Here is a 26254-nt window from a genome sequence, read left to right as displayed (position 1 = left end):
TCAAAATTTGCAGATGAATAGTATCCTACATAGTAAATTCAGATGCTGCCACATACAGTCATGTTTAGTTTATAACTTCCAGTTCCCTCATTTGTAAAATGGCAATTACTACCTGTGTTATAATTAATGGGTCACTAAGAGGTTAATTCATGTATGCAGTTAAGTATTCTGAAAACATAAAAAGGGAGGCAATATTCAAAGAATATTATTATTACTTTCACCACATGCATATTGCATAAAGAGTAATTCTACAGAGAGGCCATGGAACAGGAGTCAGAGAACAGTGGTGTTATTGTGCCCTGACTGCTGTTAGAACAATAGCCATTTAAAGCCAATTATACTCAATTAACTGAGTGAAACAACAGCTGAGGCTTAGCACCCAGTACTCTACTAGTTGTGACATTATAAATTAGAGAGTTCATAAAAAGGAGGTCAATTCTCAGAGTTAATTGTGTTTGAGAATTGTTTATGTAGGAAAAAATGTGTAGCTCAGTTTACAGATCTACTATGCTACAGATGAGAAATTCAAATGAGTCAAAACTCAGCTGAGCTCCTTCTCTCGCAATATCCCCCACGTTCCTGTTACAGATTCCTACAGCAGGATATCAAGGACTTTTAAAATCCCAGGGGAATGTGCACTGTTAACAGAATTCACAAGCCATAATTAGTTCTCTGGGAGGAAAAGTCACGTTCATATCTAAAACACGTGTGCTCTGTCCTAGGTTCTCCTCAGGGCACCTCCCTTGAGTGTCTTCAGAGCCACCTCCTCACATAACACCTTTCCCATGTGCTTATCTGCTTTCCCATTTGATACAGCTTTTTGATGACCAGACTGAATTAGAAATGTGGGATCACCTAAAATGACTTGAAGATTGAGTGTGCAGTAGTACAGAAAAGAGATCAGGTGCAGGAACAAGCAGTGCATATCTACTGAATGGAAGAGACAGTAGGGAAAGTGGAATTAACATAAGTGTGAAATACAAGGTGTGATTCATTTATTGAAAGTGTTTGAGTAAACACAAGGATTACAGAATGGCCAGATTAAGAGGCTGAAAGAGGCTTGACTGGGCAGGTCAAAAAGGCTATTCTATCAAAAGCAATGAAAAAAAGCATAAAAATTAAGAAAACAGGGTAACCAATCACATACAGTATTATTATCAGCATGAAAAAGGCAAGGAAATTAGCCTCAGCATATGAGCACATCAAAGGAAACAGCAAGACTTCCTGAAAATATAATGTGGAACACATTGTTCCTGTTCACTTCTCTCCCCAGGAAAACTTTGTGGAAGTTTGTGAATGGTCTTGGGGAGAATTCATCAGTACAATCTTTGTACTGGAGTGTAGGGGCAGGTCATTGGATTTGAGAAATGCATTTTGAGAAACTGACTGACAGCAACTCATTTGAGAAACAGGCTGAGAGGGTTCTGAGAAATGGGCTGATGGGAACTCACTGAAGTTCAGCAAGAAGACTAAGTCCTGCATCTGAGAAGGAACAACCCTATGCACAAGTATATATGCTGGGGGCCACTCAGCTGGAAAGATGCCAGGTAGAAAAGACCTGGAGGTCCTGGTGGAAACAAAGTTGCAAAGGAGCCAGCAAGCTCTCGCCACTAAGAATGTAAATGATATCTTGGGCTACAGTAGCTCAAGTATTACCAGCAGCTCAAGGGAGCTGATTCTCAGTGCTGGCAAGGCCACACCTAGAGTGCCGAGTCTACTTCTGGGCTCCTTAGAGCTAGAGAGACATAGACATACTGGAGAAAACCCAACAAAAGGTCACAAATCTTACAAAGGGAGTGGAGCACATCTCCTACGAGAAAAGGCTGAAAGGGCTAGGACTGCTCAGTGGGGAAAAAAGGAGGTGCAGGGATGTCAATGGTTTACAGGCTGGTTCAGCCCGGCTCTGTGACCAGTGGGGCAGAGGGATCCGCGCCTCCAGAAAAGGGAAACAGGGGACCCCAAAATAATTGAAAACAGCAGCAACAATCTGAGGTGAAACAAACTAATTTACTAAATACAGTATCAGCAAAAAAATGAGAGTGTGTCTGAAAGGTGGATAGGCCTCACCACAATGCTGAGGAGAGAAGTGCAGTCCAGCTGAGCCGATGAAGAAGAGCAGGAGAAGCGCACATCAGGTGACCTTGCCAGGAGTTCTATCTTCTCACTGACTGCAAAGCCTCCTGTGAAAATGTAGTTCTTCTCCTCTGGACAGGTACCCAGAACTCGAGCATCAGCAGCCAAACTCCCAGTGCATTACATGATTGGTGTATGGTGTGGAATACCAACAACCAAAATCATAAAACCATGACAAGGGAGATCTCAGTGATGTCCATGAATACCTGAAGGAAGAGCACAAAAAGGGTAGGGCCAGGCTCTTTTCAGTGGTGCAGAGAGACGGGACAGGAGACCATGAGCACAAACTGAGGCACAACAGGTTCTACCCACACATCAGAAAATACTTCTCGCACTGTGAAGGTGATGGAGCAATGATACAGGTTGCCCAGAAACACAGCAGAGTCTCTCTCCTTCAAAAACCTGCCTGGATATGCTCCTGGGCAAACTGCTCTAGGTGGCCCTGCTAGAGAAGAAGGGGTGGACAAGATTTGGACACAGAGGTCCTTTACAACTTCGGTCATTCTGTGATTCTTGTAGATAGCACCCCACACAAACATGGGTCAACTCACAGAAAAAGCAGATGGAAGCAGTCTGACTAGAAAGAAGGGCAAAGAAATGAGGAGGATGCAGGTAAACAGCAGGCCAGATTGTGGCAGGTCTTATCAGCCCTGTGTTAGATGCCTTTAAGCTTTTCTTGAACTCACAGATTTGAATAACAGGATAATTTGGGTTCAAGAAGACCTCAGGTCTCTCGTTTAATCTCCTGCTCCAAGCAAAGTCAGCTCTGAGAACAGATTAATTAGAACTTTATCCAGGCTGATCTTGAAAACCTCTAAAGATTCAAGACTAAAAAAACTTCTCTAGCGAACTTGTTCCACTGCTTGATTGTCCTCATCTGCATCTTCTTTTGTCTCACCTGAGGAATGAATTAGTGTTTCCAGTCGCAAAACATCTCCTGCATCTGTTCCTGTTTCATTTTCATTCCTATTGACAGGTCAGAATTGCTTTTACTCTGCTAATAAGGCATAACTAAGAGAAATTATTTTCTGCAGAGTTCATATATTAGAGCAGTGGCAATGTGATGAGAACAAAATGGAAGGGAGATGACATTGCATTAAGAAAATCCACTCCTGTTCAGGAGGTTGTAGTGCATTAGCAGGTAGCGCTGCCATGTGATGAACAGTTTCATGATTGTCATACCTACAAGCTATAAGGTAAGAGGTGACAGCACAGGGATTTTAGGAGTTCCATCAGTACAGGCTAAAAATATCATGTCATCAGAACAAGGATTTCAGTCCCCAGTGATGCTCTATGATTAAAAAAAGAAAAAAGCAGCTGTGCAAGCATTCCTGCCAGAACAATGCAGAAAACATCAACAGCAACTGGAGTGAGAGCTTGTATATTTTCTACCCTGAGAACCACAAGTAATCAGAGTGAGATCAACAGCTGTGCATGAAGTAGTTACAGAAAGAATCAAGGTCAGTGACCTGCTCCATGATACAGATTTTTGTGTTTGTGTGTGCCTTCTGAAACAGGGGCCAAACACCTCAGAAAAGTAAAAAAAAAACCAACAAAAAAAATCCCAAACCAACAGTGAGATTTGTGTCTCAGACAAGCAATGGTAAATGCCCTTCCCACACATGTGTGGGGAGGGCAGGCACTCCTGATTTTGATCAGGTCTCTATTGCCATGCAGGAAAGCTGGTATCCATCAAATGCTTGACAGCCTCATCACAGTAAGAGCTTTCACAAATGCACACTCTGAACTCGTCAGGGCAACCCAGGAAATTTCCTCAAAATAGTAATCCTTCTTTTTGAAGATAGTAGATTTTTTTTTTTTTGGGGGGGGGGGGGGGGGGGGGTGGGGGGGTGTTAAGCTGTAGAGTGTGCAGAGAATTCAAGAACAGAGTGTAGGACTCATTACACCACTTTCTCCTCTCATACAAAGTTTTCAGTCCGGATGTTGCAGCTGTTTCACTGTGCACAGCAGAAGCATGCAATGATTTTGGCCAGGAAATGGGGATTGCTTCATACTGATGCAGAGCTAGGTTATGGTTTTTAAAAATTCTCAGAGGTGAAGTTTCTCTTCACACCAGAACGATAAGGAAATAGATAAAGCGATGGCACCAAAGTTAAGCAGGACACACGCTTAGCTATTTTAAAGTTAGAAGGACTAAAATATGGTCTAACATAAAATAATAGTGACACATGGGACCAAAAAAAAAATTTAAGCCTATTCACTTTAGCTGCTGAATTTAACAAAAACAGTCCAGTACTGAACTGTACACAACTGTTCCTGTCATGGTTCTATGTGGAACTGTCATGGTTCCATAAGCAGTAAGAAGAATTTAATTCAAGCACATACCATTTTCTGTCAAGAATTAAATAATAAAATGCTGCACAATCATTTTTCCAGGCAGAAGTAAGAACAATTCCACAGCAACCGCCACCTATTCTGTTGAGCAGAAATTGAGAGATGTATGAGAAACGCTTGCACAAAAGACCTGTTTACTGCCTGCAGTTAGATGATGAAGTCTTACTTCTGAAGATGAACTAGTTGGAAAGTAACTCAAATGTATCACAGAAGTGTCTAAGCAGAATTTCCTTTTGTTATCTCTCTTAATAAAAGTGGTAACAAACACTTCACAAAAAGAAAGAGCATGCTAATGTTCAAATGGAAATGCAAGGAATTTAACTTGAATCAAGACATTTTTAATTACTCTAAATATTAAAAACAATAGTATAGAAAAGCACAGTACTGAACCTGATAACTGAAAGTTAGGATTGCCTACTGCCTACCTTTGCATGCAAGGCAACAAGTCATACTATACCAGCAATTGTGAAATTGTTTTACTTATAGTACTTGATAACTAGCAGTAGTTAGGAATAGGAGTCTGCACCATTTTGGTGCTGTTGTTGATTTCTTAAAAGGAAAAATTGGTATTGGAGCATAAAAATCTATCACAATCTAAGTGTCTGACCAACAGCCAGTGCTGTCGAGGCAGATTTCAGCAGAACCAGATGTGCAATGCACTGCTGCATTTGCACTCACCAATGCAGAAGAACACTTAAGGGCTTAAAAAAATCCTTATACTCTGAAGCATGATACATGGTTACCATTATCCTACTGCACACCACTACAAAAAATGCTAATAATGCTCATAAAATTAGTCCCTTTAAAAAGCCAGCATTTTTAACTTAGAATTCCTGTGGCATTTCACCCACCACATGCAACACGAACATTTCCAGTCTGCAATTACTTCTCTACTGTCCATAGGTCCTATTTGTTATTTAGTTAAATCTAAAAGAGGTGGCCGTCCAATTCTGCATGTCACATTCTTCAACTTTCCAGTCCTAATACGATTGTAAATGAATTCTCCCACACATCAATCACATAATACCAGTGAGGCATGAGATCAGAAACATAATTCATGTCAACACTGTTACTGGTTATGTTGCCAGTCACCTAGCAAGTATTTCCTCATTGCTGTTCTGTGTACTGCCAGATATTTGGGCAGAACGGGTGGCGCAAGCTGTCATTAGAAACACTGCCGGGAAGGGGCTGAATGCCACGAGTCTTCTCCTCCCTTCACTCCTCCAGGTCACTTCCCTATCTGTGCATTAGTACAGAAGATCTTCCCACCAGCTTTGTTCTCAGCATCAGCATATGAAACACGACTGCAGTGGTGCAATGGCTAGAAAAGGAATCACCCAGTAACTGAAGATAAGTCTTCAGCTACCCCATCAGCTCGGGACATAACACAGCCACGTGTTCTACCTTAGGTTCTGAAAAATCTAAATGCAGCTTGAATAATTCTAAATATCAAGATAAACAGTAATGGATTCTGTGTGCTACTGGAATGGAGTAGCGCCTAAAAGAAAAAAGTAAACTGATGGTAGATGCACATTCAGTTCTGATTCATTACGTGTGATGTGCAAACTGCTCACTTTCCTGCTTAGTTTCTATTGATGTTCAATTTCACCTGATTTTGGCTTTTAGTGGTTTTGACAAACTTGAAAAAAATAATTAGCTGACATGACATTTAAGAAGCCGTTTCAAAATAGGATCTGGCATCTTCAAGAAATGAAGCCTGCAAGAAAAATGTCACCACTATACAAGGCAGGTTGAAGAAGAATAAGAACAGCATCTATTAAGATACAAAAATCATTTTCAATTTTTCTATTTTCCTTCACTTTTTGAAAAACAATTGAGCAGCCCCTAACTTCCTTCTGAAACCTCTACTGGATTTTTAATTGTCTTAAAAAATGTTGGTTGACTAAGAAAGCCAGACTCTCCCCATGAGTATCTTCTCAGTTCTTCATCCTGGAAACAGATATTCCTTACTTCAGTACCTGCCACTTCACCCCGAAATGAGTTCATCTAGGTTGTTTAGCCTTGTCACCCTACTCAACACCAATTACTCTAATGTACTCCACTGCCCATACAATATTTTCCAAATAATTGACATTAGGTATGCTATTTAAACATGATGTATCAACATTATCTGATCAAGTTCAAACTTAATTCTCAAACTGGGTTTCTATAGAAGACCTTGCACAAACGTGTGGTCTCTTTTCCACTGATTCCTAGTGATTTACACTTCGACCTAAGCAAAAATCCATGTGAATCTAAAACTACCTAAGTGGAAATGTTTCACAGATTCAGCACCCATATTATATAATCATCTCCATTTTGGTTTCTAAAGACTCTTCTTTTTAGCATGTTATTTTACTACACAGTTCTCATCTCCCAAACTGTTTTCTTTAAGTTAATTCAGTCCTTGCCAATGTTGTACATTTTCGTATTTCATTTTCACTAACAATTTCTTAAGGTTCTCTGTGTAGACTTAAAATATTTTATCCTTCTTTGCTTCACTCTTTCCTACAAATGACATAAACCTGGAAATGATTTTTTTAGAATTTAACTACCTTTATTTGGTGTCATACATATATATGCATTATAGAATTCTGCAATAGAAAGAAATGTTATTAATAGAGTTACTAGAATATCTAGGATAATTATTACCTAATACAGTATGTTTATGTACACACACACACACACACACACACACGAACTTCTCTCTCTTAACTCACAAGCTAACTCAAAGTTCCATTTAGGCCAATGGGAAAAGCAAGGCTTTCGAGACTGTGTTCCTTATATTCCCACAAAAGTCATGAAAATGCCTGTGATTTCAGGTTTTAATTAGTCTGAAAACTAATCTGGTAGAAGTCTACTTAAGAAAACAATGAAGACAAAAGAGCAAGTACTTCAGAGACCCTTGACAGTTACTGGTGAAGCTTGAAAGCTTAAGTTCCCAGCAGGACTTAAAAGCTACCTTCAGCATGTCTTCTTACGTGACAGTCACAGCTCTGATAGCCAAAGAGCACAGATACCTTTCACTCTCCAAGGTGTTAGCTTGCATTGCAAAAATAAAAGTAGAGGAGGAAACACAATGTGCAAGAGTCTTCTCAAGTGTGTGACTAGAAAGAAGCATGGCAACCTCCTGGCAAGGTTGTGTAAAGATACAATAAACAAATAAGTGCAAGCTACATGCATGTAACTGAAAGAGAGAGCCTTCCCTTCTTACCAAAAATACTTTGAGTTGTTCTGTGTAGTGTAAAGGAGCTATCATTGGCTTTTCAGTTAGCATACAAACTGTGTAAGAGTGTATTTAGTGGACTTGTTTAATGGATAATTAAAAGTCCGTTAGAAATCTCAGATAAAAATTAAGTAAACTATAGCAAAAAAAAGAATTATTTCATCTCAGTCTGACTTTAAAGATGACCATGATATTCTCCTAGTTAATAGCATTTTTTAACGTGTCATCATTATCATCTTAACATGATTTCTACCATAGCTGTGTAACTAATGGAGCAAATCTGATAGTTGCCAGGCCCAGTTATTGTCTCATTTTTTAAAAATGCCTTTGGGAAGATATTAGTCAAATCAGTCCAATTTGCTCCTTAATCATATTGAATACAGTGTAAATTATTTAGCAGTGGAGACAAATGTATCATTTAAATGCTGTTCTCCAACATGCCAGGCACAGGCTGTAACTCTGCTGGTTCAGGGTAGGTTTCTTTTTCCCTGGGACAGATGTCACAGGGATCCGTGGAATCCAGCTCTAAATATCAGGTGAAAAGCCTTTTCTTTTGAGATATCAGCAACCCAACCATGCTGAGCTGTGTGTCCGAGGATGCTTTAAAGTCTGATTTTTTTTTTTTTTTTTTTTTGAGAGTTTCAAACTGAATCAGTAAGAGGATTTTGGTTAATTTGCAGATAACTCCTCACGGAGAAGTAGCACAGCCTTGTGTTCTGCATGTTAACAAACCAAATGCCCAATTACAATCCTAGCTTTGACACAAACAAGGAGAATGGAGCAAATCAACTTATCACTGTCCCCTATTCAGCTATGTAGTAGGGTCTTCAGCAGCCATTTTGGGGACTAATTACTTGCCATTTACTATTTTCATGATAAACACAGGATTACACATACTTCTAACATCTATGAAGAGGTTTCTGCAATGTAACTTCTTTCAGAAATTGTTAATGAGAGAAAATGTGTCTTTCTTTTCCCTTGGGCCATGCAATTGTGCTATAAAATTATAGTTCTCCTAGTCTAACGAATTAAAAGCAAAGAAAAAACCCTTAAGAATTCCTCTCAAACATTTAGCTGCCTACCTGTAACAACTGACAAGAACCCATGAGAGCATTTATACACATTCTGTATCCTGAGAAAGCACACATCTGACTCTTTGTTAGCCAGCAGTAGGAAACAGCAGGAAAATCCACTTCAACTCATTAAAGAAGGAAGTTCTACTTGAAAAATGAGAGAATACAGCTAACCTTCATAGTGTAATCATAGTGTAATCATAGTGTAATCATAGTGTAATCAGCACTGGAAAGAAATTAGTTGTTCTTGTTGTACCTCTTTGTATATCCTTTCCTGGGCGTCAGCTGTTGTACGCAGACGGAGCCTACAGACCCAGAAGGACCTCTGACCTGACTCCATGTGTCCTACCTGAGGCTCTCGCTCACCTTTTCCGCTGAGTATTACTGTGTATCAGTAGCAGCACAATTTCCATTGTATCAGTTCAGTACAGTAGTTCAGATACAAGCAGACTGAAATGGTTTTATGACTAAGATAACACTGTTAACTATTTTCAATGCATTATAAGGAAGAGCCATTTCTATGCAACACAGACATAGCCCACACTAAAAAAAGGCTACCACGTTCCCCAGATACCACTTTTGAACTTCTGTATTTAAGACTGAAAATCAGCATCTCCCTGATAACAATTTTCCAGTTTTCCATCTTCCCAGTAAAACATCTGAGAAAGCTCAGAAGACACAAAGACTGTGAAAAATATTTGCCAATTTTCTCTGTTTTTGAGAAAACTTCCATCCTTTGAGATGGATATAATTCTTGGAATTTCTGTTCTTCCATTACAACTTACTGTCATTGATTTTCTCTGTTCTAACCCAGGGAGAATCAAACGTAGCCACATGTTGCTCAGGCTGCTTGTAATCGTGCCAAAGCGTAGCTCCATCATTTACATTATGTTCCTACTGTTAGGACACTGTGAATTTTCCCTCTTTATGCCTATGTGATCTGACCATGGATCCTACTGCCATTTTCAGCTTATCAAGGCTGCAAGCAGAATCTGACCAAGATTGTTTATTTATTCTAAATTTGCAGGTTTTATTACTGACTCACCATGAAGAAGGATCACTACTTGTGAGGGTATGAAGTTACACTGATACTCTCATATTATTCTTTTTAACAGGTTGCAAAAGCCTTCTCTAACAACATGAACTGAACTCACAATGTGTGCTGGCTGAGATTCTAACTTACAGGAGCTTATAGCTTATTCTCCAGATGCTACCTTAATGTCTTGATGTCAGAAGTGCTAAACACTAGGAACTTTCATTAAACAAATGCTTGAATGCTTATAGAAATTACACATTAATGTTCAGTGTTGTAAAATTGCATTATTTGTCTAGGTTACCTTCATCACATGTGCTAATGTATCTCACTGGCAGAAAGAGCTCCTTAAAGCCTTCTGTTCTCTCAGCTACTCTTAAAACTCTGTTGCCATCATCACTGTTTTGCTAAATATCCACCAGTTAAGATACACATCAGAAATTACATAGCAATGCCTCTCCTTCTCTGGTGGTTATTTTTGCTCCAAACAATGAACCATCATATTCAAAATTCAGTACTGCAAATACTAGAAATTAGGTCAACATTACTACATTTCATGTAACTGTAGCAGCAACAAACAATAACTGTAAACATTTGCCCTATCTGCTCAGCAGCAAGCATGAAGTGCAAATGTTTGTTACAAAGAGAGCAAAAGGACAAAAAGCACTCATGAGCAACATACTCAATAAATCAGTCTAGGCAAAATCGTAATACACCTGGGCACCTGAGAGCAGCCTTACCTTTATTCTTGCCTCACAAAGCTTAGCACAGATATTAAGCATTTCCCTCTCTCTCCAACCTACTCAGAATGTTTCGGTTTGCTCAAGTTCACATTTATGCAAGGTCATTTTATGTCCGAGGGAACATAACTTACAGGACTGACTGTAACTAATGGAAATAGATTGCCTTCTGAAACAATGTTTCTGATTCTAGAAGACCTATATCATAACATTACAAGCAGACTGCTACTTCTGTACCTTCAGCCCATACTGCTTGGGTCTGCCTAATCCTTCCAAACCATCTAATCTGTGTTTTATCTTCAAGAAAATACCAGCTGTACATAATATTTTAAACACAGTACTTACCAACAGAGAGGCACTCCCAACAGGAAATAGAAACAAGCACATAATTTACTCTCTAATCTCCTCCAGGCTTCCTAGCTCAACTTGCGAAAGAACAGAGCACTGGTCAGGTTGCCTCATCACTCGGTGTGTGTTTGGTGCAGGTCTCTTTTCCTTTTTTGATTAGATGGACACATCGGCAGTAATCTGACTTTGCATCAAGATGTCCCAGCCCAGGGTAGTGTGAAGCAGGCACAGCTGTATCTGGTGCCACAAGCAGTTCCAAGCCGCTCATATTCCTGCTTCTAACTGCATCAGAAGTGGGGCACCCAGCTTCCAGACACCAAACTTCCAGCTTCGTACTGCAAACAAAATGATTGTTGTTACAAGACAGAGCACTAGATATCTTATTTAAGAGACCTAGACATTCACTGCTAATCATAGAAATATGAAGACTTTAAAAGTAAACCTGCGTTACTCAACATATTTGAGGAATAACTGCCATACCAGCTTATTAAGTCTGTAAAACTAACACGACTAACAAAAAAGTGGAAGAAAAAGACTTAAGTCCAACTACAACTCTCACCAACTTCTCAACAGTGTACAACAAGGTATTCTGTGCTAAGGAGGGAAAGATTATGAGAACTGAAATTCAGACTGTATTTCAGCTTCAGTGGCATAAGACCTGGAGTAATGCCCTTGTAGTCATTAGGCGCCTTAATTTCATACCAGAGAACACAGAGTGGACATTTTTAAATCATCACATGAAACACTATGGTGGGAATATCTTCATATTTACTGATAGACCAATGCTATGCAACTTCTTAGCGATTTTTCACAACAGCCTAAAACTATTTCATGTGCAACTGATGAAAACCTGCTTTTAATTAGAAAATTAAGAACTGTGTGCATCTGACCTACATAGAATTTTTGGGCAAAGTTCTCTGATTGCCTTCAAAGTTCATCAGAAGTAAAAACAGAAAGGACCTGACTGTACTACAAGCTCACAACATGCTCAGAGTTCTTGTTTTGTTTGTAGCAATAGGACACCTAAAACAGAATGATTAGAGGGTTTGCAAGGTCTCTTGTGCAATTAACAATCCAGATACTTAACCTACGGAGACAAACCACAGATTTACATAGATTCAGGTACAAAGACCCAGATTCCTGGTTGTGTAAACTAACCTAACTCTTCATATCCCAGTGCCTCAATCAAGTTAGTAGAAGCATTATTATAAAGCAAAACTGATTCATTTCAGCAATTTGAATGTTCTTGGTGAGAGTTAGTAAGCTATTAAAATATAGATTTAACAGGTAAGTTAATGTAGAAATCATTGTTATATCACAATTTACTCGAACGGATTTTGAAGATGCAACACCTACATACAAAATAACCCAGGATCACAGTGGAAACTATTCCAAGCAAGGCAAACACAAATACCTTCAGACAACTTTCTCCCCTCTTCTAGAGACCCCACCTAGCCATCTTATATCCAAGTCCGCATTCTTTCTCAGAGCAGCGCTGGATTTGCTGAGCAGCCAGCACAATTCCAGCTTGCTCTCTTGTGGCCAACATTAGAGTTACAATAGCCCTGGTAGTCTTCAGTTCCAATTATTTTTAAGAGCCAAAGTGGCAAATTAAACATAACCGCTAGTAGATACCAGCATTTCCAAGACAGAAAATAAATGGTTTCATCCTGTCTAACTCAGCTATGCAGAAGAGTAAAATTCCTTCTAATTGCCCTGCCTGTTCAGTTCTTGCAACCTAAGCAGACTGCAGTTTCTATTCTTTCACTTGTGAAAGAGCATGCTGAGTAGGCAGTGTAATCGGTGGGGTAGAAAGAAAGCTAAGGGAAAATACATGCAAAGGCTGCCTTGGCTGCTGCCTATCTGCAACAAACCGAGTCGTTTTCTAGGCTCCTCACCTCTTAGAGCAAGAGAAAAGTATTAATTAACCCTCATGTTCAGTTATTTCTCAAGGCTGCTGTTGAGATAAAATAACTACCTGCAGTACCCTCCTCAAAAATTTCAGTGCAAGCACATAGTAAACAACTGAGCTGCAGCAGCCCTGAAGCAAAGTTGATTTAAAGCCACACAGACTTGCACGAGGAAAGGTGAAGACCTTTTCCTTCACTTGAAAACAGTTTTAAACACATGTACTGTTACTATTGGTACGAATGTGAGCGAGTTCAGGAGTGACCACATAGCAGGAGTCCACTTGTTTATTCAACTGTCTCATCAAAAGTACATCCCCTGAGTGCGTATCCACAGTCTGTAGTAAGATGAGATTTCAGAACATCGCACATTCATTAAGAATGCCTCAAACTCACTACTGTCACTCATGAACCAACCAATGAAACCATCTCAGAAACGTGGTGGGGGATTTCTGGTTAATAAACATTAACCGTTTTTATTACTGAACAGTAAAAGGATCATAATTACAGAAATCATCTTCTGACTACTGGGTTACTTAATCATCAACCTTTGTAACATAGTAGCAAATAAAACACTCAGGAGGCAGATTGCTGAGAAGTGCTCAGATTAAACGAATTGCTCCAAAGAACAAGAGTGACAAACTACCAAGTGCACTAAGCAATAACATCCCAACTCTTATCCAGATGCGGGTATTTCTTCTAGAATTGGAAGGATAAGGCCCTGAACTCTTCCAACCCTTAGATGACAGTTCTGCAGCTCTTCAGTTAACCCACTTCTGGACTGCTCAGACGAACAAGCGCTCGGCTGGCCGGACTCACACCACCACACAGTCCCACAAAGAGCTACACTGATGCGAGGGTGGAGGCAGCAGAAGGGCTAAAAGCAGAGGGAGGAACAGGACTCGCTCCTTATGAAACTCTACCCTGCTCCTCTTTCCCTTGAAGGAAGATCTGGGATTGTAAATTACTATACTGATAATTCTTCTTACAACCTAATTGTCTCTTTACATAACTCTGCTAAGGAACAAGAATCCTTATTCTTCTACCTCTGCCAAAAACTCCAGTCAACGTCAATGAAGCTCACAGACACCATCATAACAAGGTTGCTCAGAAGCTGAAAGTGTTCTTATAACATCTGTTGTTTAAAAACATACATGATTACACAAGACACAAATTATTAAGTAGCAAAAGTCAATAGTCCTATGTATTAAGTAACAAATGTTTCAGACAATTCACAGAGATCTGCACTGTGTTTGCAGTGCAGTCAGTAGCAAAAGACTTGTGAGATTTCATGACATTTCTAAAGGAACTGAGCTATAAGTAGCTAAGCTTGGAGTGGCTTTTGAGTCTTTGAAATGATGTACAAGATTTAAAAAGAGAAAGAGGGATAAAATGAGACAAAGAAAAACACTATGATATTCCCACCTCAATCTTCTTACTGAATTCTTACCCAAATTCCTCAACAATGCCCACTAATACACACTGATAAATACATGTGCTATTTTCCATGGAAATTAGAAAATTTCTCATTTCTGATTCATTCACCAACCAATTACGAGATCAGAACTTAATATTGATTTCATAACTAAATCAAATTCTGTCTTAAATATTTTGATTTTGATAATTTTGATACTTAAAAAGAGGTGCTATTAAAAAACATTTTCAAATTCTTCTTGTTTTAGCAATTTGGCTCTTTTTTTCATTTCTCAGCTTACATTTGTTTATGATATTAAATCATGACGGTATTATTTGTCCTCGTCCTATTTCATCCCACCACTTAAACAACTCTCTCCTTCCATGATGCATCACAAAAACAGGAGGACATACATCACTGCAATATATCTATACTGGAATTAAAAAGACAGAGCGAATTAAAAAGATCACAGAACCAGAGAGTAAATTATATAATCTTACAATCCATAAGTGTGATATAATTCATGTCTCCTTTGGAATACCTTTAAGTGCACTCGGAGGCTCACAAGGAAGCATTTATCTGTTCTTCCTTTTTATCTTCTCAGTGTAAAATAAACAATTGCTTTTCCTACAGCAGAGATGTTACGTTATCATAAGCAAGAATGTCTTCAGCTGTCTCAATATTAAATTCAAACGAAAAAGATTTGGTCAATCCAGGCTAATTTCAGACCTATCTTAGGAAATAATCACCATTTAAAAGATAGACATCTTTTTACATTGTTAACAATTTCCTGCAAGCAAGATATCAATACATCAACCTCCTGAAGTATTTGTCTTGAATTTTGCCTCTCCAGATCTTTCTTAGACGACAAGTCGTAACTGCTAGATTGTCAAAGGATGCTGAACTACTTGCAATCCAACTTATTGAAGTATTTCAAGTAAGTATCCTTATGATGCTAGTCTCACTTGTACTTCTCTTATATGTAACAGGAACGACAAGAGATTACCTACAGCAATTCATTGAAAAGAACAAGAATAGCATCAGAGCCAACAAGTTACAGAAACTGAAGATAAATACATCATGTCCTCTACAACTTACATCATCACTTGTAAATCTCAAATCAGATCACTGATAAAACAATGTTCATTCAGAAGTATCCAGACTAAAAAAACTACAGCCAAGCTGAATTCTTTCTGTCTTAGATATTATGATAACAATTATGTGACTGGAAGTTAAGTATCAGGCTTGATGACTGAAGCAAGATGGATTCATCGCTCCCTCACTGCTCATATTCCCTTCATCGTGCTAAGAGAATCACAGGTGAACAAGAACTACTTTGGCTGTCAATAAAAAATATGGCAGATAATGTATTTCTCCTCAGAAGCAATAATGTTGTATGTCAACTGATCAGCAGTCTGGTAAAATATAAGATGGACTGCATGAAGAGACTGCCCAACTTGTGGTAAACTTTTATCTACTTCAGCAGCAACTAATTGAGACTGACACTGCAGAAATTCATAAAAAGCGTGTGAGCTACAGTCTAGTTTTTCTCTTATCCTAGATACAGTATAGCATAATCTACCTGCTTTATGGGTTTTGTTGTCTCTGTCATGACATTTTTCTCTACATGTTTGCTAATATTATTAGCCCTTACTAGAATGTTACTTTAGGTAACCTCACAGGTGTTAGGGAAAAGGAACTAAGGATGGTAGCAAGGGTGAACAGGGGTTGTGGCCTCAGCAATAAGGATGCTGTCCCACAGTATACACGCATGGCAAGCAGGGCAGACCCAGCAGCAGCCACCAGGTTTGACACAAAGGCCAATTCACTAGACAACTTCACAGTGACGAGGCAGGTCCAAGGTAAAAATGAGAAGGTAAGTCATCAACAAGTCAGGGTCAAGTCTGGACAGAGTAACCAGGGCCTGCAAGTCCCAATAACAAGGTGAGTGGGGGGGCAACTGGGAAACAAGTCAGTGGGTCAGGGTCCAGGTCCAAATGCACATCCTGCCTACACAGCCCCACAACTACAACAGGGGCTCAGGTGAAAGGCAAACACAAGAGGCTCTGCTGAAAAGCAACAAGAACTACATTTCTCAAGAAGAGGAGCAGGCCCTGATTCAGGCATCCTAGGACACCTAGTTGAGGATGCCCTGCTAAAGCTTCTTCCAGCTTTTACTCAGAGCTCCAAGTTTGCTGCTGTCTCTCAAACAGCTTTTCCTTAATAGAGAACTAGCACTCCCAAAATAGGCAAGAACAGTGTGCTCAGGGGCCTGATAAAGTCTAATACTATAGTAACATGCAACACACCAAAGAGTTGGATTCCAGTCATCACTGACATAAAATTGGAATAGTTCACCTGAGCTACTGAACACAGCACCTCTGACAATTCCACAGACTTAAGCAACCCCAACACAAACGTATAGTCAATGAACATAAAGATGTTATAATAGTGAAATAAACAAGAGAGTTTGGCAAAGCAAGTTATAATAACAAAAAGAGAAGAGAAAGCTTATCCACACTCTAGGCTCACTACAAAACTCCAGAAAATGGATCTCCAGAAAAAATTGTTTCCCACTGGCAGTCAGCTCTTAAAAGGGTCTAGGAGAAGTGCAGCCAGGTTCCATCCCTTCCGGCAGCACAGGTGAATTGCCCTCATCTGTGCTCCTGTGGCTGACTCATGGCTCACCTCAGGTGATCAATCAGAGGTTCAGGCCGTGATTCACCAGATCCCATACAACAAGTAATTTAGGAGCCTCTTTCCTGCCAGCAAAGCATGAGCTCAGGTCAGACAAAGGTCTCCAGTGTGAGTGATTACACAGTTTCATTTTATGTATGCTCAGAACGATGAACTTACCTCACTGATTTTTGGTTACAAAGACTACAATCAGAAAAAATTAAAACAAGAAAAGATTGCTATGAACACAAAACATTTTCGTATTCCTAAGTTCTGCCACATCATCCACATGGCACCGCCTGTACCAGAGATCTCTTACACCCCTATCTGCTACTACCTATCGTAGTGCCTCAGACTCTTACTGTACACTTACCAATTTCACTTCAGCACGAAGAGATAGGAAGTGGGGCGATGCCCTGTATGCTCTCCACGCCATTCCAGTCAGTGGCTTTGCAGCAGCCTGCTTCTCTCACTGCTGACATGAGGTACTTCTCTGTTCTACTCATGATGCCAACACTCAGGCTGGGTGGTCTTAACTCACTGGTTCTGCTTCCAAGCCAGCTTCAAGAAGACACTCTGCTACTTCTCCAATGTCTAACTTGCACCATAAACCAACGCACCAACACAGTTTCAAAGACAGCACAGAACGAGAAAGCATTCACTCCGCATCTTTGGTTTCTGTAACATGTCATGTAATGAAGATTCCAAAACCTGGCTTGTTTTGCAATCACCATGCAGATCAACTAAATTCTGCCACCCAGTTCCACTGCAGGGCCAGCACTGCACTATTTCATAGGGAAGCACTTCATTTTCTGTTTTGTTACTTGGCGGAAAACCATTTTTCAGCTCTCATTGCAAATATTCTCCTAAGCCCCCACAGAACAGATGGAGGATAGCAACAAGCACGGGACTAGCACCAAGTCCTTCTTTGTGCCAGGACGCTGCCAGAGATCCGACCGGACAGCAGCCAGCACCGGGAGAAGCCGCCCGCTCCGCCCTCACAGCCGCAGCGACAGCAGCTCCACCTCAGCCGCACGCGCCAAACGGCTGCGGCGCGCGACACGCTACCGGCTGCTCCCCACCGCGCATGCGCACCCGCTGCGGCTACATTGGTGGCGCATGCGCTGTAGCAGCAGGAAGCTGCGCGCCGGGAGGCGCAGGCATTGTGCGTGTGGTGGCGTGCCGCGGTCCGGCCAGGGAAGCGGGGTTATGTCGCGACGGGAGGAGGAGGAGGAGGGCGCCGAGCTGCGCCATAAGGAGGAGCTGAGTCGGAGGGTGAGCTCGGAGTAGCCCTAGGCGTTGTTTTGGGGCTTCTCGCGGCTCGGAAGGGAGGGTAAAGCACAGCCTGTGGGCTAGTGTGGAGGAGAGGAGGGCCTGCCTGAGGCTGCGTTGTGCCTCGGCTGGGAGCCTCTGTCTTGGAGGAGCCTGGTGCCTGTGAGCCCTACTAGCAAACTGCCCTTTTCGCAGTAACAAATATTGTGTGCTCGTGTAGCTGCTGGTGGAGCAGCCTTTTCTGTGTGCTCCGTTCATTTTGACTAATCCGGCCTTGTAGTTGTTACTTGTAGCTGCGCCAGTTCCCGGAGGCAGAAAGGAGCGGAGCGAGCTGTGTGATTGGTGCTTACAGATAGCAGTGAGCGCTGAACCACTTCTGCTCAGTTTCAGCTTTTTTGGAGGGCTCTTGCTTGCTCTTTGTCGTTGGTGGCTGTTGTCCAGGAAAACACGAGCACCGGGCTGCCTCTGTCAATGCAGCTGAACTGATGGTGGTAGATCCAGCATAAGAACTTTGTGCTGAAACTCCAGTGTGGTGCAGTTGTTTACAATTCTCTTAGGGTGTTGGTTTTTGTTTTTTTTTGTTGTTGTTGTTCTTTTTTGTTGCTGGATTTTTGTTTTTGTGGGGGGTTTTTGTTTGTTTCTGTTACTGTTTTAGTTTTGAAGCTGGAGAATATCAGATTATAAAGTGTATTGTAGAGGTAAATTCTGTTTCCCAAAGTGCTTGATGTTTTTGTTAATAGTTATTTACATGTTTGCTTGGTTCCTTCTGAGAAGGTTGGGAGGGAAGTAATCTCAGATTCTAAACAGCTAGGGGTACTCTGGCTTCTCAGTAATGACTGCTTTTGGGGGATGGGAGCAATGCCAACCCATGCTAGATAACCCCCTTCTAAAGCAGTTACTTAGACTGCTTCATTGGCTTGTTGTTGACTTGGTAACTTTCAAAAGAAGCATGCTAACTGTAATTCAGTTATGTAGTCTGAAGAGTTGTAGTGTGCTTGGAATAATGGCTAATCAAATACCTTTTTCATTTTTATGTCCACTTTCACTTTAGAGGTCTGTTCGTGGAACAGTGACATAGATTCTTCTAGCTGTCTTTAAAATATGGGTGAAGGTTTTCATCTTCAGGATTGCAACACAATGGTTTGTTGTTAATAATTACATTGATACGTGTCTTTTGTCTTTCAGATTAAAGAACAGAAGGTTGTGGTTGATGAGCTTTCTAATTTGAAGAAGAACAGGGTAAGTAATTATGAAATTTCTTTTGGCTACTTCATTTTAGCATCAGATGTATTTGTATAGAGGCAAGGGGGCCAAAAAATCATATGTAAATATGTTATCTTCAATTGTCGTGCTAAAGAGTTGAATGCAGATGTGGCCTAGTACCAAAATGTTTTGTTCTCCACACCACTTGAGGGTGTATTTAGACTTGTGCAGTGTAACACAGTGTGGTGTCAGAAGGTTTTATTTGTTCTAGCTGAATTTTTGCATGACAATGTTTGAGTAGGTCAGATTATGTTAAAATCTTCCTAATTTTCTTGTGTGTATGATGTAACATATGATCGCCCAACTATGAGGGAAGGGAAAATGCAGAATGGTTGTGGGTCAATCCTAAAATGTTTTGGTGCAACATGAGGATGTTGCTCATGGCAGAGTAGAAAGTAGCCTTCTGACATGAAAAGGAAGGGTATCTCAGTGGTCTTACATGGATTTGTGCTGCAGTGTGGTTGCAGCCTGTGTTATTTTTACTTAATGCAGCATTGTTTTTGTTTTACAGAAAGTTTATAGGCAGCAACCCAATAGCAACATATTCTTCCTTGTAGACCGAACAGAAACACTGTCTCAGTGCAAAAGTAAGTTTGCAGTGCAAAAGGTAATAGTTGAACTGTTTAAAAGCTTTCTCTGTAGCTGTTAAGGATTTCAAAGTTGTAGTCAAATGGAAGAGCTGGCAACTGCATGTTAGATACCAAGTGGACTTGAGATGTGCCTGCTTTTCTGGGTTGGGTAAATGCGGTTTCAGCTTGATTTGTATGAGTGGTAAAAACAGCAAGAGCTGAAGATACAGGAGGGGGTCCTCCCACAGAGAAATCACTATTCTCAGCACCCTTTGGGAAGCTGTACATGCTCAGTTCTCCTCCTTTTTTTTTAATTGTTAACCCTTAAAATTTCATGGGATGAGCACAAAATATGAGTATGGAGCTAGAAGTAAAGCTAGAAGTCTAGAGGTCTTCAGGTGCTTGAGACAATGAGTTTTGGGATTATCAAGATAAGGGAATGGAAGATAGAGATGTGATAATTGAACAAAGGTGTTAGAAATCAATTCAAAAGTATTAAATTACTTCCTGGACTGAACAGTTGTCAATATCTTTTTTGGTTGGAGTTTACCATGTTGACATGGTGTGTATTCACTTTTCTTACTACAAATGTGTAAATCATATTGATTATGTAGGCGATGATTGGCTTTTTCTTTACATTATTAAACTTGTAGTATGGATTTCCTTGAGGGGAAAAAGATGTTTGTATTATTGAAGACAAATAAGCTGCAGTGAGGTATGGTTGTGACAGATGAATACTGTAACACGTTTCTTACTTTTGTTTTCCTGTCTTTAATTGTACAGCTGACACTCATTTCTTAGGTATGAACTCATTTACTGTTTACTCTGGTATTTTCATCACACAGATACATTAGATCAATTAAAGAAAGCACATCAAGAGTTGGAAAATTCAGAGAAGACTAAAGTCAAGAAATAGTCCATCTGAATTTCAAGTCACCATGTGCGGTATTTGTTGTGTTGTTGCCTTGTCTAGTCAGCATACCATTTGTGATGCCTTCAGTGAGGATCTGTACTGCCGTCTTAGAAGAAGAGGACCAGACAGCAGCCAACAGTTGATAAAGACTGTGTCCGAGCCATCCTACGAGTGTCTTTTTTCTGGCCATGTGCTTCACCTGAGGGGACTGATGACTCCTCAGCCTCTGGGAGATGTCAGTAACAATATTTTGCTTTGGAATGGAGAAATTTTTAATGGAGTGCACGTGGGAGATTCAGAGAATGACACTGAAGTTATGTTTCGTCATCTTGCACTATGCAGTAGTGACGCTGACTTCTTATCACTCTTCTCATCACTTCGGGGTCCGTGGTCTTTCATTTATTATCAAGCATCTGGACACAGCTTATGGTTTGGTAGAGATTATTTTGGTCGTCGTAGTTTGCTTTGGCAGTTCAGTGATGTGAGTGATAGTGTTTTCTGTCTCACATCTGTAAGTGTGAATTTGGAATCTTGCAACCGATGTCAAGAAGTCCCAGCATCTGGAATTTTCAAAATTGATCTCAAGGGCTGTGTGACAACTAAATCATTGTCTTTAACGTTGTTTCCATGGAAGTACAGTTGCACAGAGAAAATTGAAGAAGAAATATTCATTGATATTCCGGATCAAGTTTCAAAAGACTTACCAGATCACATCACTGTTGTGATGAATGAGTCAAAACTGTGTCTCAGCACACCAGTAACGCCCTTCAACAGAACCATTTCTGAAGCCTCAGCTGAGTGTGCAACCACTGATAGTAGCAACGCGAGCCACGTGGTTTCCATAGAAACTCTTCAGGGATATCTTGCAGAGGAGCACAAGAGAAAACTAGTCCATCAGTTCATTGATGTTTTAGATGAGGCAGTAAGGAGACGAGTTTTATTACTAGTTAGAGGTGAAGATCAGAGAACAAGAGAAGTTGAGGGTGTCTTTCCTGGGAAGGCTCATGTTGCAGTGCTCTTTTCTGGTGGCGTTGATTCTATGGTTATTGCAGCCCTTGCTGATCGACATGTTCCCTTGGAGGAACCAATTGATCTTCTCAACGTAGCTTTCATGCCAAAAGAACAAACTAAGCAAACAGGTACCCCTAAAAACTGTATCGGCCAGGAAATGCAGCTTGATTTGCGTCGTGTTCAAGAAAATCAGGAAGATCTTGATGCTAAAACTGGTGATCGTGTATCTTGCTTTGATGTTCCTGACAGAATTACTGGTAGGGCGGGACTGAAAGAATTAGAAGCCCTTAACCCTTCAAGAACCTGGAACTTTGTGGAAATTAATGTCACACTAAAGGAATTGCAAGAAATGAGACAACGATTCATAAATCACTTGATTTATCCTCTGGATACAGTTTTGGATGACAGCATTGGCTGTGCAATCTGGTTTGCTTCCAGAGGAGAGGGCTATATTCGTAAGCAAGGAGAAATGAAACCATACAGAAGTCCTGCAAAGGTACTGATTGTTTCTTATAGTCTTTTGTTTTCTTTCTTACACTTAATTTGTGAATGTTTCAGAAACTAGCTGGGCTCTTTAATATTCACAAGGCTTCTGAAATTCAGTGGCAGAATACAATACCAATAATCTTTTAGTAATTCTGGAATTAAAGCCTGCATTCAGTTCCTTGATTCTGTGAATGGCTTTTCTGTAAGCTTGACTAAGCAGTAGTGACTAGGAGAAAAGTCAGTGCCTTAACTCAGTAGTAGGCAAGTGCTATTAATCCAAGTGAACAAATCCATAAACTCAGTGTGTTCCTCAGGATTAATGTGACGATTTTTGTGACAAAGTAGCTATCAGTTATGACAGACAAGATGACTGCTTGCAATCTTTTGTAATTATAGTCTGACTGTTCAAGCTACAAAGAATATTTCTTTCCTTCTTGTATGTTGTTTTCACGTGTGTAGTTCTAAGATCCATTATGTACTATTGGCCTCCCTCGGTATTAACGAAGATTTCTTTTGCTCTTTTTCCTTAGGTGGTGCTTACAGGAATTGGAGCAGATGAACAGCTTGCTGGGTATTCCCGGCATCGCGTTTGCTTCAGAAAATGTGGCCTAGAAGGTCTGAATAAGGAGCTTGAAATGGAGTTAGGTCGCATTTCTTCTAGGAATCTTGGTAGAGATGACAGGATTATTGGTGATCATGGAAAAGAAGCCAGGTAATAGTAACGTGAAACAGAGCTGGTTTTACTGGTAAGGCTCTAGTTTTATTAGTCTGAGAAAAAGCTTTATTTAAAACTTGTTTGCATGTTTTTTTGTCTCCAAATTCTGTTCCATTTGTATTAGGATGCACTCTCTGAGGGGGGGAAAAAAGGTAATCTGTAATGCCATGGCAGAGTTACTTAAGGAAATCTAGCAACATGAACATTGGATTTCCATCTGGATGTTTTAAGAAGCAGCAACAGATGTTGGAGAAAGCAAAATCAAGTGGGTTTTATCATTTTAAGTGCAGCAGTCTTCTCAGCTTTGTAGTGTTCTGCTGAGGTAACTTAAGGAGTGGCTCTGGAGAATGACAGCTTCCTAACACAGAGAGAGAGGCTGTGATGCACCAGCATCAAGGCTGCATATTCCTGTCCATGCGATAAAAGCAAGATAGACATCCCATGCATTTCCATGTCATTAAGTCAGAATACTTAAAGAATTGGGTTTTTTGAGTTTACCTCCTCCACACTACTGTTCACTGACTTGCAAAAAAAATCCCTTTAGTTGTACTCTTAACAGCCGAGGCTGCTCAAGAGCATGAAAGGTTTTGGTGCCCAGTGGTGTCTTTCCAGGCATGTTCTTAATCACACATTTTCATTTTAGCAGGAAGTGTTTGCAGTGGCAGGTAGGTGTTAATTGTGCTTGTGAATCGATATAAATGCCTGGCATTCAGATGGTTGTGAAGATCTTTAAGATCTTTCTTGTAGACAATTTTGTTTCTAAATTATGATGTGGCTTTATACAGCATTTTTTTTTTTTTTAATGCTTTAAAGTTATCTTGGGGTGTTACTTCAAAATTTGAAAACTTCTGGGCTTCTGAGTTTACTTGTATCTTTCACCTACCTTCCTAGACAATATAGTTGCTTGGGAGACTTCCCTCAGTACCATGTCACTGATGTTTAATGCACAATCTGTTTTCCCCATGTCTTCAGGTTTCCCTTTATTGATGAAGATGTCGTTTCGTTCCTCAACTCACTGCCCATCTCAGAAAAAGCAGACTTGACTTTACCTCGAGGAATTGGTGAGAAGCTGATTCTGCGCCTTGGAGCCGTGCAACTTGGCCTTAAAGCTTCAAGCATTCTGCCAAAAAGGGCTGTACAGTTTGGATCTCGGATTGCAAAACTGGAGAGCAACAATGAAAAAGCACACCACACATGCAGCAGACTGAAGTTATTTTAGTAGATGAATTATAAAGCTATATCTGAAGATATTATTTATCCTATTTGTAAATTCAGTAAATCTTTGGGATTTTTTTAAAAAGTTTGGCTTTGTTTGTTTTGCACATTTGGGCATTATTACAGTCAACAGAACAATACACGTAGTACATACTTGTCGTAGACACATTATGAATGCATCCTTAGGGGAGAAGGGAATGCTGGTCTCTGTGGAGCAGAGGATAGCCAGAGATTGGTATTTCCTCTCCACCTTTCTCAGCTAAGTGCCTACTGAATCCTCCAGTCTGTCAGGTTATGGTTTTAGAAGGCAGAATGCGGCGTAGAGCTGACCTGGATTGCTAGAGCCACTGAGAGCTGAGGGTCCTGGGTCCTGCCCCCATGCATCACACTTAACCTTTTGGTTTTTCAGGTATTAGCCTTAGGAAACTATGTGTAGTTGTCAAGCCATGACCTGAAACAGTGATGGAGCATCTGGTGGGAAGGCAGGGCCGACTCGGGGAGCTCAGGTGCATGCAATGTATCTGAGTGAAAGGAAGAGCGGGGCCAGGATCCACCCCTTCCCAGAGCTCATTTAAGGGCTGGCAGTGGAGGTGATGCCATCTTGCTGGAGGTCCGTGCATACCTGAGACCTTCTGAAGGTAAGCAGCTTCTTTCCCTTATTTCTTTGTGTGTTGCTGTTGGTTTGAGCAAATCCTCTCTCTGCAGCCTGGGATCTTGCTGCTCTGCTGTCACTGTTGTGCTATTACTTCACACCATGCAATTTAGTTTTAGCATTTTTGCTTTCAGTTTAACCTATTACTTACAAACAATAAATTCATCATTATTCCTTAAAGTATGGTTATCACTATGATTTGCAGTTTCTTGGCCAAATGTTTGTTTCTGTAAGAGAAAAAGGACGAGGATTCTGCAGTAATGCTTGTGTTTTTATCTTGTCCTTAGGAAATGTAGTGGTTACTTGCAAATAGTGCTGTAACTTTTTGGTTAAATAATATTCTGTTCTTGTTGTTAATAGCATCTTGAAATATTGCATTTTAAATACTGCAGAATATTCTTGAGGGATACTCAGGCCTGACAGAAGTGTTACGTGGAGCTGAATGAGCTGATGAGGCAACCTAGTGGTCAAACGTGGCAGTGCAGGAAAACGCTCGTGCCTTTGCTGTGACAACAGCAAGCAGCACAACTTCACCACGTCCCCTAGTTGGCTGGCTTTAAGCAGAGACAAACTGCTACCTCACAGAACTTCCCACTGAACTTCTGGGCCAGCTGAAAAACAAGACGTTCCCTGACAGCATCGCTACAAGCACTGGTGGATTCAGGTATGCCCTTCTAAGGTTAAGAAACCCACTGGACTTTTGAGAGACGATGGCTGGTGGAATTTGCTGGCTAAACCTTTCAGCTGTGTAGATGTCAAATAGCACAGCACTTGTCAGCATACATGGGTATGAAAGTTGGACTAATTTTCATCGGGACTCAGTATGTAGTGGAAGTGTGAGGCACGCATACGCAAAGACAACAACTTGATTGTTGCATTAACAACTGTACAATTCAAACATTTAACAAAGATAAAACTTAATGATGGATTTTGTGTTTACTTAATTTGTTTAGCTTAAAAAGCAGAATGACTCATGAGGTGACATAAACTGATTATGTTCCATGTATTGTAATGATATCCTGAAGGTTAGCATGGGGTGAAGACAAGGCATTCCTGTTTGTGTACATGCTAGCAGTGCAGGGCTGCAAGGTATCTGCAGGTCAGCTGGCCTATGAGCTTATTTGAGATGATGAACTGTGTGCAGAGCATTACTAGCCATTACTGCCTAACAGCCAGTGATGGAGGAACTTGTTCCACTCACTGTCCTTACCTCTATTGTGAAAGAATAGATGGCTGGACTCACCGTTTCCGTA

General features: G+C 40.5%; 2 protein-coding genes across 3 annotated transcripts; both read left to right on the top strand.

Annotated features, from left to right (window-relative positions):
- Positions 1 to 17789: 17789 nt before the first annotated feature.
- ASDURF (ASNSD1 upstream open reading frame) lies at positions 17790 to 20978 on the top strand. Of its 2 annotated transcripts, XM_052676032.1 has the most exons (4): positions 17790 to 18180; positions 19363 to 19416; positions 19952 to 20027; positions 20855 to 20978. In XM_052676032.1, the coding sequence occupies exons 1-4, from the start codon at positions 17791 to 17793 to the stop codon at positions 20923 to 20925; spliced, it is 591 nt and encodes a 196-aa protein (XP_052531992.1). In that variant the 5' UTR covers position 17790; the 3' UTR covers positions 20926 to 20978. The 2 variants fall into 2 exon arrangements, with proteins under 2 accessions (XP_052531992.1, XP_052531993.1); XM_052676033.1 differs by lacking the exons at positions 19363 to 19416; positions 19952 to 20027; positions 20855 to 20978 and adding an exon at positions 18568 to 19350.
- On the top strand, positions 20948 to 24434 carry ASNSD1 (asparagine synthetase domain containing 1). The gene is made up of 3 exons (XM_052676022.1): positions 20948 to 22429; positions 22950 to 23131; positions 24107 to 24434. The coding sequence occupies exons 1-3, from the start codon at positions 20948 to 20950 to the stop codon at positions 24351 to 24353; spliced, it is 1911 nt and encodes a 636-aa protein (XP_052531982.1). The 3' UTR covers positions 24354 to 24434.
- The last annotated feature ends 1820 nt before the right edge of the window (positions 24435 to 26254 follow it).

Source organism: Tympanuchus pallidicinctus, unplaced genomic scaffold (assembly GCF_026119805.1).
Source record: "Tympanuchus pallidicinctus isolate F22 unplaced genomic scaffold, pur_lepc_1.0 scaffold15, whole genome shotgun sequence".
NCBI lineage: Eukaryota > Metazoa > Chordata > Aves > Galliformes > Phasianidae > Tympanuchus > Tympanuchus pallidicinctus.
Note: the sequence above shows the minus strand (reverse complement) of the source record. Positions and strands in the feature narration are given on the sequence as shown.